Source organism: Sinohyriopsis cumingii, chromosome 7 (assembly GCF_028554795.1).
Source record: "Sinohyriopsis cumingii isolate HCF-2022 chromosome 7, ASM2855479v2, whole genome shotgun sequence".
Classification (NCBI taxonomy): Eukaryota; Metazoa; Mollusca; class Bivalvia; order Unionida; family Unionidae; genus Sinohyriopsis; species Sinohyriopsis cumingii.
Window position 1 is genome coordinate 122393757 of NC_142967.1, and position 12039 is coordinate 122405795.

At 34.0% G+C, this 12039-nt stretch overlaps 1 protein-coding gene across 1 annotated transcript in view; it reads left to right on the forward strand.

Annotated features, from left to right (window-relative positions):
* Positions 1-12039, forward strand: part of LOC149796054 (serine/threonine-protein kinase SIK3-like) — a 111711-nt gene that overhangs the window by 10967 nt on the left and 88705 nt on the right. The window contains exon 3 of the mRNA XM_089965975.1: positions 4692-4755. Coding sequence (XP_089822101.1) covers positions 4692-4755 — 64 coding nt within the window. The remainder of the gene's footprint in view (positions 1-4691; positions 4756-12039) is intronic.

The following is a 12039-nucleotide window of genomic DNA, read 5'->3' on the forward strand; positions in this document are numbered from 1 at the left end:
GTTAAAATGTCAGTTATTTATCATTAAATATAATGGGTACATGATGGTGTTTGTGATTTAAGGCACTTTCCCCCAAGCTGATATGGTGTGGCAGGTGTGCAATACTTTGATCTTGAAAGATCAGTTACCACTGTACGTTCATACTGGCCCCCCTCCCCCCTGCTGTTTGAACTGAAAATTCTCAGACTGAGTACCAGTAATTAGGAAATCATTGTTAATTAAATCTGCTTATCAAAAAAGGGGAATGCAATTAGTGTGTCAAGTTTCCCAAAGCAGACTAGGACATGGCAGTATTGACAATGAATGTATGATTTCCAAGATAGGACATGGCAGTATTGACAATGAATGTATGATTTCCAAGATAGGACACGGCAGTATTGACAATGAATGTATGATTTCCAAGATAGGACATGGCAGTATTGACAATGAATGTATGATTTCCAAGATAGGACACGGCAGTATTGACAATGAATGTATGATTTCCAAGATAGGACATGGCAGTATTGACAATGAATGTATGATTTCCAAGATAGGACACGGCAGTATTGACAATGAATGTATGATTTCCAAGATAGGACATGGCAGTATTGACAATGAATGTATGATTTCCAAGATAGGACATGGCAGTATTGACAATGAATGTATGATTTCCAACAGTGCTATGTAATGAGAGCTCTTGCTTGATAGGACCTCCACTTTGTTGTTCAGGACTGTTAGTTTTCAAACTTCTTCTGAGTAATAAACTTGCTGTGTTTTTGAAAACATAATGCTGGACTTCTATTTTTAAAATCCTGTTGAGTGCTTTGATCTCTACCATTTGTGTAGAGGCTTTTTTCAACATGAATTAGACTTAAGTGTCAGTGATTCTTTAACAAAGACATGTAAAACTTGTTTCCTGATTAAAAATTCTGGAGACTTGGGGAAAGAAATGTGTTAAAACATTACTTACTCGAATAATACTCAAACTAAATCGTTCTGATTCATAAGTCTTATGGTTATATTAGAAATGTTAGGGAAATTGACAATGTGTTCCAAATGCATATCATTGTATAATGGAAAATTTAAAGGAAGACAATGAAGAAGTTGCTAAAAAAAACCCACACTTTTGCATACTAGTAGGAGGTTGTTTCAAAATACACAAGTAAAAATTGCACATGAAACTTAGATGACATATATGTATAACTGCTTGTAGATAAATAAAACTTTGTCAAGTTCATATTCACAATATAAAACATTGTTATTGGCTAGGTATGTACATGAATTAAAGTAGGAAACCATGTGACAGATTTAGATCAGTGCAGAAACTTTTAAAACCTTACCTTTCTATTATACTAAAAGGTCTCAGGACACATTCACACATCATGGCTTCAGTGCAAGTTGCTGTTTTACTTTTGATGGTGAAAAAAGTGCAGGAGTTTTGAAAGCTGTAATTGGCTATTGAGATTTTGAACCAGTGTCACTGATGGATTTTACATTTGTGGTTGAAATGATTTGACATTGACCTGGGTAAGATAACTCCATTACACTTTGCTTTCTTTTGCCAGTTTTGGCTTTTCTACCTCTGTGAAATATTTGCAGAGTTGGCTTTTTGTTGCAAGTCCATATGATTTTACGAACATTCCAGACCTTTGTGACATAAGTCACAGGTTTCCCTTATGACTTGAAACTGAAGGGTCATTGTCTCCTGGACTAAAATTTCCAAAAGTCTAAATATTCAGCTTGATTGTCATGAAAATGACATGGAAAATAAAACTTTTAAAACTCAATTACATTTGTTGTCACACACATCCAAGAGTCTTGTTTTTACACAAGCAACACAGTTGTAACATAAAATATCAGGAGGAGATGAAAAGGAAACATTACATATTACATTGAAATGTGGTATTGGTAAACCACCATAGAAAATATTTGGCATGACAGATAATAGGTTAGCAGAAGTGTTGCTTGATATAGCACAATGTAAATATATCTTTTAATAAGGCAATGCATTAAAATCAATTGTTGATTTTTTTTTGCATCCAGGCATCTCTGAAGTTTCATGTGCATTTTGAAACAGTGTCTTCATTGTGATTTTTACTGCCATATTCATTTTCACAGCGTGAGTTAGTATCACACTGCCATTTCCATTAAAAACAAGTGCAAATATTCCCGTGAGCCATGGTATGTAATATTTAAATTTGATACTACAAAATATCACACAGTTGATAATAGAATGATGTACAATGTGCAACCATTGCTTTAGAAATGATTAAATAAGAGATAATTCACTTATACTGGATTTAAGAAAGCCATTTGAAATCATCATTTAACAGAGTAGCATTTGAAATCATCAATTAACAGAAAATCATTTGAAAATCAATAATTAACAGAGAATCACTGGAAATCATTAACAAAATAACAGTTTTGAGGATAGTATAACATCCACAAAACATAAACATGGCATTTACTTCAATCAGTTATAAATTACATCCATCTTTCATTTTTAATTTCTGGTCATCACAGCTGATTGTCCATCTCACTTTATATTGAGGCATTACACTCCAGTTTTGTCAATTAATGTCACGCAAATGATCTTTTTATCTTCTCAGAACAAAAGATCAAAGTAGACATCTATGTCAGTTGTCTGACAATCGGTGTGACTTGACTTCTCATGAGGACAGTGTTTATTGATTATCTAGTTGTGTTGGGCAATATGTATGGTCATTCAATTGCCATAAGCTCCTGCTTTATGTTTTGTTGACTATTTAAGGAAATACTGCCATTTTTCAGAGACATACCAGCTGTTTACGACATCAAATTTTTTACCATATATTGAATTGTGGTTTTAAGAAGAAACGTGTATGGGAAATTATAACTCAAAACCATTATCATTTTATCACTGTCATCACACAGATAATACTGGATGTAAATGGGTTGATATCATTGGGCTGGATATTGATAGTGGACACCAACATGTACACATGAACTTTTCTCAAAATGAGCTGAGCAACACTTTCATCATTTTAAAGACTTAATTTTAAAATCTTTCCTCATGGATAGAGTGTTCAAAGGATGTAATAATGATTTGTTGTTGTTACAATGAAAGTATACTGATTTGTCCAAACATAAACATCACCGTTCATGGGAAATTCTGTGCCCTGTTATATCTTTATAATAAAAACAGCTGGAAAATGTACATGTACACACTGCAAAGGATTAGGAATGAAAGGTACCCCTAGGATAATCAAGAACCTGTTTGATGCTGGCAAGATGGCATAGTCAAACTTCAGGACATGTTTTTGGTGAATCAGCCTGCCATTACGGTGAATGTTGATTGGTTTTACTTGTGAGACATTCTGAAATATGAAAACTTCAGACATTTGAGTCGCAGACATTTGAGTCGCACTGTGGCTATCCAAATCTCTGGGTCTCACAGTGCCTCTTTTCACTTTTTGTCTCCCCAGCCAAGCACTGAGGTGTTTTTTTGCTATCACATAAGGTGATGGCTTTGTTTGCTTTAGTTTTCATCAGTTGTTTTAGAAATGAGAAATCAAGGCCATTTTCACTGACTTGAAAGTTGCCATTTCTTAATCACTGGATGAACAGTTCCTCCTTGTCGAATGAGATCGCCACTAGTAATTAAGGTTTTATGTTTCCCCATCATGGAAGAACATTATTTTGTCACATGTGCTCTCCTTTGACTTAGGAGCCCAACAGGGGGATATATTTATGTGACATATTGCATTTTTCCTGTCAAAGGTTGAACAGGGTGATATACTTCAGCAAAGAACAATTTTTAGTCAAATGACCTGGTTTCAGTCGCAACACTATATCTCTTTTATCACACTAGCATTGAGATGAGTGTAAATGAATGTTTTAGCATAGCCTTTGCAGCCTGGCATGATTAGCTAATTGATCAGAATGGACTGATCAGATCACCAATCAGGTCAACTACCAGGATCATCTCTCCTACCAGCATGGGATGCAACCTATTGTATGTGAGTTGCCTCCAATAAGTCGTCTCTCAAAACATGCAGGAGGATACATTTGACCTACTGCATGTCCCAGAACCTGCAGTGAAAGTCAGCACTGTAGACTTCAGAGCAAAATATATGGAATATTTATAAGGCAATCAAAGTATGTTTGCATTATTTTCTGGTGGAACACCAGATTATTTAAATTGCATCTATTCTGTCAAAAATAAGTAGCAACAAGGACAATCGGTATGTTTGATTACTGTACCAACAACATTAACTTAAAAATGTGAACGTAACTTCTGGATTTAACAAGTTACAGGACAGTTGACTCTAAGATGGAATTACTAATGGGAGCTGTATGCATCATATTTGCAACCCCAACCTGTATATATTCACTAACGCCGAGCTATATTGAGAAAAATTCCCCATTTTTAAATGGATTTGGGAATTTCAGTACAGATTTTAAGGCTTAGAATAGATCCCACTCTGCTCAGAATTGTTTTCCTTAGTTTCAATGCATTACAAATGTAATTATGCACTTTTATTCAAATTGTTTAAGTAACACAAATATGTTGCTTAATTAGAACTGTGATAGAGGTGACATTTATAAGACTCCTGCTACTACTGTTCATAGTCAGGATTTTTCTTGCTGAAGTGGAATATTAACTTGTGTTTTGAAAATGCACTAAGTTTTCCATGAAATGCCACTGACTAATTGTACTTTTGATATTGCAGGTTATGGAGACAGAAAGGATGTTGTATCTAGTCACAGAATACGCCAGTGGTGGAGAGATATTTGGTGAGTGTATTATGTTGTATTGGTACAGAAATATTATATGCATCCTATTTCAGCAGTGACATATAAATGATGTCTTATAAGTTCATTGATCTGTATGTCCATCTGAGCTGTGTGGCATGATGATATGCACATTTGGTGTAAGCAGATGAGATCTTTCACACTGATTGCCATTTAACTATCTATACGGATCAGATGAGATCCTTCACAGTGATTGCCATTTAACTATTTATACAGATCAGATGAGATCTTTCACACTGATTGCCATTTAACTATATACGGATCAGATGAGATCCTTCACAATGATTGCCATTTAACTATCTATACAGATCACATGAGATCCTTCACACTGATTGCCATTTAACTATTTATACTGATCAGATGAGATCCTTTGTATTGTCATATAACTATGTATATGGATCATATACTTAAACAAACTTAAAGACCTAATAATGTTTCCTACCTTAAATATTTTCAGCATGTTTTTTTATGTTTTCTAATTTCACGGTGTTTGTTTTTGTAATCATATCATTATATGTTTTTTATCTTACAGGTGTTGTCTAATGTTGTAAAGCACTTAGAGCTTCTAAAGATTAGGCGCTACACAAAGTTCTCATTATTATTATTATTATTATATGAGATCCTTCATTTTGATTGTTGTATAACTATGTATATGGATAATAATAATAATGATGATGATGATGCTGCTTTATTTATAGAGGGTGACTCATTAGTCAGGGACTATTCTCCCTTTAGGCCCTCTTAAGGAGAGCATAACAATGCACATTATATGAAGATAGCAATAATTACTGTTTATTTTAACATGTTTAGTATTAAAATACTAAATTCCATTATCCATTAGAAGCACAGACCTGCTTATGATATCTCTTCTTAAATACTGTAATATTTTCAGCAGAGTTTACATGGAGTGGAAGCTTGTTCCACATAACTGTACCAGAGTTTTGGGGGGGCTCCGAGTGGCCGAGTGGTCTAAAGCGCTTTCCGTTACAGATCACTGCCATCTCACCTCTGTCTACACCGGTTCGAGTCTTGGATTCAGCCAATGTGGGTATGTGAGAAAGCTTGCCAGTAGCTTCTCGTGGGTCGGTGGTTCTTTCTGGGTCTTCCCGGGTTCTTCCTCCACCATTAATACTGGCTGCCATGTATAGCCTATCGTGTGCTGAAAAATGGCGTTAAACCCCATTACAACAATAACAACAACCAGAGTTTTGGAAGCTCTTTTTAAATTGTTCTCTTCTTGGTTTTGGTGCTAGAAGGTTTCCATGCGATATTGATCTCAACTGGTATTGTGTTGAAAAATTCCAGAATAAGTCCTGAAGATACTCTGGTGCAGTTCCATGTAGACATTTATATAAAAGAACTGCCTTGTGAAAATCTATCCTGTCATGTATTGTGAACCATGTGAGTTCTGTAAATAATGCTTTATATGGCTGATCAATAGATGCATCTAAAATTACGCATGCTGCTCATTTCTGAACTTTATAAATCCTGGCAAGCTCAGATTTAGCACTGTTTCCCCATACATTTAAACAACAATCCATTGTTGGAAGAATATATGACTTGTAGTATAGATTGCATGTTTCCATAGGTAAATATTTCTTGATTCTGCTGAGAAGGGCAATTTTGGATGACAGTGTTTTACAAAACTTATCATTATGGTCATTCCATGATAAATTATTATCTATTGACACACCTACAAGCCTTTCATGTTTGACATTTTCTAATGGATGATTATTTTTAGCAAGAGATAGTTCTGGGTTCCCTGACTTGTGTAGTTTTTGTGATGTCTCCAAATCATACATTTTGTTTTACCATCATTAAATGCTATCCTATATTGTTGTACCCAGTTTTGGACTACAATAAGCTCTTAGTTTAATATCGTTTGGATAACTTCAGTATCAGAACTAGATGTATACAAGGTTGCATCGTCTGCAAACAAATCTGTATTTGTGGATTTATTATTTAATGGTAGATCATTGATATAGATAAGGGAGAGGAGAGGGCCTAAAACTGAGCCTTGAGGGACCCTGAATGAATAGTGCAGGTTTGAGAGCTAATATTGCCAATGCTTACTTGTTGAGACCTTTGATTTAGGTATGATCTAAACCAGTTTAAAGAAGTATTGTTGAGCCTGTAACAGTTCAACTTTTGCAGCAGAATTTAATGATCAACAAGATCAAAGGCTTTCTTGAAGTCAAGGAAAACAATCCCAGTCATATGTCCATAATCCATTTCCTTCAACCAAAGATAAATTAACTTGGTAAGTTCTTGATATTGGTCTGTAATTCCCTGGATTCTCCTTTTTTCCTTTCTTAAAGATAGATGTAACCTTTGCACATTTCAGTGTTTCTGGAAAATTACCACTCATTATACTTAAGTTTATGATATGCGTTAGTGACTTTGTTATTACTGGTGCAGCAACTTTAAGAATTCTTAGACCAGTACCATCCAGTCGAGAGGATTTATTAATATTCACCTTAATTAGCATATCAAAAACATCAGCTTCACTAACATCAGCTCTTGAAAAATAGTTATCATCAGGAATGTTAGCTTTTATAGAAGAGCATCATGTTCATTTGGGGTGTTAGTCTGGTTCTGAATACTGTTACTGGAGATGCTTATGAAGAAATTGTTGAACATTTCCACATTGTCTTGTACAGATGTTGCTGTATCATCATTTTGCTAAAGTCGTGGGGGAAGGCAGCTGTTCTTGGGTGGGTGCATCTCTTTTAGATGTTCCCACAATGTCTTGGTACTCTTCCTTTCATCAATAGCCTGTTTATAGTAGTTCTCTTTTGCCTTATCTATCAGGTGCTTAGTTTTATTCCTCCACTTTCTAATGCTGTTCATGTCTTTTTTCTTGTGGAAATTATATCATATGAGATCCTTCATATGGATTGTCATATATCTGTGTAAATGAATCAGATGAGGTCTTTCATATTGACTGTCAAATAATTATATATATATATATATATATATATATATATATATATATATATATATATATATATATATATCATATGAGATCCTTCATATTGATTGTCATATTACTACATATATATGGATCATATGAGATCCTTCATATTGTTTGTCATATATCTGTGTGTATGAATCAGATGAGATCCTTCATATTGATTGTCATATTGTTATATATATGGATCATATGAAATCCTTCATATTGACCATCATATATCTGTGTATATGGTTCATATGAGGTCCGTCCTCTTAACTGTCATAAAAATATGTATATGGAACAGATGAGATCCTTTATATTGATTTGTCATATAAATATGTATGGAACAGATGAGATCCTTCATATTGATTGTCATAACTATATATATGGATCAGATGAGATCCTTCATGAATCAGATGAGATCCCTGATGCTTGTTGATTGTCTTGTTTCCAAATATATGGATCAGATATGATCCTTTGTAAATGTTGATGGTTTTATAACTGTTGATATGGGTCAGATGAGATCCTTCATAAATCAGATGAGATCCTTCGTGAATGTTGATGGTCTTAGAACTGTTGATATGGATCAGATGAGATCATTCATGATTGTTAATTGTCTTATATGTACGACTGTGGATCAGATTTTCACTCTTCATTTGCATATTTATGAGAATTTGTTAAATGGTCTTGTTTTTTCAGTAATGTCTGAAATGTACCTTTGGCAGTGTTTCTCAAACTTTTTTGTCTTGCGGCACATACTATTATTATAATTAGAGCGATCGAGTCCTTCCAAGATCTCGCACAAGTCTCGCGTTACGAAAGGAACCAATGAATGAGAGACTGACAGAGTTTGCGTTTTTATGTATGTTGCTTTTTTAACTTTAGCGACATTGATTTACCATTTAATTTTTCGATATGTTCAAGGTTTCAAAACGCTAGCAATTTTAAATATTTTTCAAAACTCCCATGGCACACCTGCAAATCTCTTGTGGCACACTAGTGTGCCGCGGCACACAGTTTGAGAATCACTGACCTTTGGTCAAAATTTAATGTTTAGAAATCAAATTGATTTAATGGGTTAGCACATTAAATGTTAGTGAAGTATTGATATCATAATACTTTTATTATTAAAGATACAAAGTGATTTCAGCAGGTTCATCACTTTACTTCAGATTGATGTTGATCCTCGGTCACTGACCTACTTTTTTCTGCATTACTGACTAGATTTTCACTAGGTTGTTTGGACAGATTGAGTGATACCTAAAACCTCATATCATTGCTGTTATTTTTTTGGACAGAATGAGCGATACTCATAACCTTGCATAATCGCTGTGGTTTGTTTGTAGGTTTGATGTATAAGCTAATTGCCAGAGTACTTGTTTTCATCCTTAATTGGTTGCATGAAAGTTGAATTTGATTCTCCAAATCATCATCACCTTTTGTCCAGTGACAGTAACAAAAATACAAACTAGGAATAATATGTTATCAAACTAGCACTACCCATCATTTATTATGTTATCAAACTGGCATCACCCATCAGTTAGTACAAATTATCATTACCATCAATTAGTAGGCATGCTGGCATGAGTCATCAATTAGTATGTTAACAAACTGGCATCACCCATCAATTAGTATGCTTTGCAAACTGGCATCACTCGTCAATTAATATGTTTGCAAACTGGCCTCAACCATCAGTTAGTAAGCGTGCTGGCAACAGTTATCAATTACTATGTTAACAAACTGGCATCAGCCATGAATTAGTATGTTAGCAAACTGGCATCAGCCATCAGTTAGTATGTTAACAAACTGGCATCAGCCATCATTAGTATGTTAGCAAACTGACATCAGCCATCAATTAGTATGTTAGCAAAGTGGCATCAGCCATCAGTTATTATTTTTTGCAAACTGGCATCAGCCATCAATTAGTATGTTAGCAAACTGGCATCAGCCATCAATTAGTATGCTTTGCAAACTGGCATCAGCCATCAATTAGTATGTTAGCAAACTGGCATCAGCCATCAATTAGTATCTTAGCAAACTAAGATCACAGATCAGTTAGTATGTTTGCAAACTGGCATCATTCATTAATTATTATGTTAGTGAACTGGCAGTACCCATCAGTGAGTGGATTGTTGTATCTTTTACCAAGTCAAAATGGCCAGAACAACTTTTGAAGCTTTAAAATAATGAATAAATCTCCTGAAGGCAGGACTTGTTGGTATTAACAGCAATTTTAACCCATTATTAGCTATATCATGCCAAGGAAATGGGAGCTAAGTGCATTTCCCTATAACAGAGGTAGCTGACCCCAGTTGGCCAGGGCAGGTGTTGAAGTCATGACCATTAGATTAGAAGTCAGATGCTCTGCCAATTGATCTGCCATGATTCCAGTGATGCACAGATAAATATAATATTTCTTGTGTAAATGTTTTAGAACCCTATAGTGTAATGAAAATATGTATACTGGTTGCATTGTTATCTGCTACAATGAATCTCAGTCAGCAAGGGTATTTTTAACTCTGGTTAGCATTTAGCCTTGCAGTAAAATGCATTAAGCTAGTTTTATGCTGTAATATGAAATTCAAGGGCTCTTTTTTAAAGTACATTGTTGTTTTTTTTTGATCTTATTATTTAGATATTGTAAAAATTACATTGGTTAAAATTGGTGACTTGCAGCATTGACTTGTGTTCATTTTGTTGTTATTTAAATACTCTATGACTATCCTAATGTTTACATAATACTATTTACATGTGTCTAATGCAAAATGAATAGATAAATGTATCTTTGTTAAACCTTAAAATAACATCAAACTGTACAAAGAATATTCAGTTTTCAATGAATATCTTTCATGGGCATAAAGTTAGTCTTATGCATCAAAAAAATCTCAAATTTTATTTTCTGCTTAATTCGGGAGTGGGGTGGGTTAAATAGTATTTACTTCCATTAAAAACTAAAAAATGTTTAAAATTTTTCTCTGAAAAATTAACAATATTTAGTTTCAGAGTAATTTATTCCATAACAGTAATTTTACAGATTTGGCAGGTACAGATATTTTTTTGTTAAAGACAAATCCTCAGAGGAATATCATTCAACTTTTGTAATGGCTTTGAATAATCACCATTATAGTATGGGTTAAAACTATTTTCTTTGTCTGAAGTTAAAAACATTGAATAGGAATTTGTAACGATAAATATATATCGCATCAAGTAAATGTATAGTGTATAAAGTAAATCATGTGTCAGGAAGTAAATAATCAAGTCATCAATTACAGAAGTAAAACTTCAGTGGCAGGAAAGCAGTCAGGTCATTAGTGTGTGCAGATAATGAATGAGACCTGTGTTTTGTTTTATTTGACTACAAAGATTGTTCCTTTGTTGTAGGTTTTATTAGTTTTTTTAATGAAGAATACAGGTAAAAATGTTTTAGTAGTATTTGAATTTATTTACATAAAATACTCCAAGATTTTCATTTAATTTCTCCATTGCAAGTTTTGTGTATGATGTATAAACATTTATCATCAGCCATGCTTCTGTCTTTGTCATTCACTAACATGCCCTGACATTTTCTCAATCCTTCTGAATCTTAGAGATGCTTCAGGTCAATTGTCCAGTGCATAGGCTGAACTATCAGAAACGTGTCTCCTACTTGTGGTTTTCATCACCAAATCATTTAGCCATTTAGCTTAAACATTTCTATTTGTATTATTTATTGATTGTCCTTTTTGTAAATCATAATTTTAAACTACATTGGTTGTCTGAAGAGGTAGTTCATACTTATTATTGCATCAATAAATTGTAATATATGTATTTTGAATGGCAATAGTATATCACGATAAACTCAAGCAGTACAGGACAATACTGTATCATGATACAGACTCTTATGGTTGAGACAGGATGATAATGTATCATGATACAAGCTCTTACAGTAGATACAGGATGATAATGTATCATGACACAGACTCAATAGATACAGGTTATAGTGAATCGTGATAAAGACTCCAACAGTTGATGCAGGATGATAATGTATATACAGACTCAATAGATCCAGGTTATAGTGAATCATGATAAAGACTCCAACAGTTGATACAGGATGGTAATGTATCATGATACAGGTTCAAAAGATACAGGTTATAGTGAATCATGATAAAGACTCCAACAGTTGATACAGGATGGTAATGTATCATGATACAGACTCAATAGATACAGGTTATAGTGAATCGTGATAAAGACTCCAACAGTTGATGCAGGATGATAATGTATATACAGACTCAATAGATCCAGGTTATAGTGAATCATGATAAAGACTCCAACAG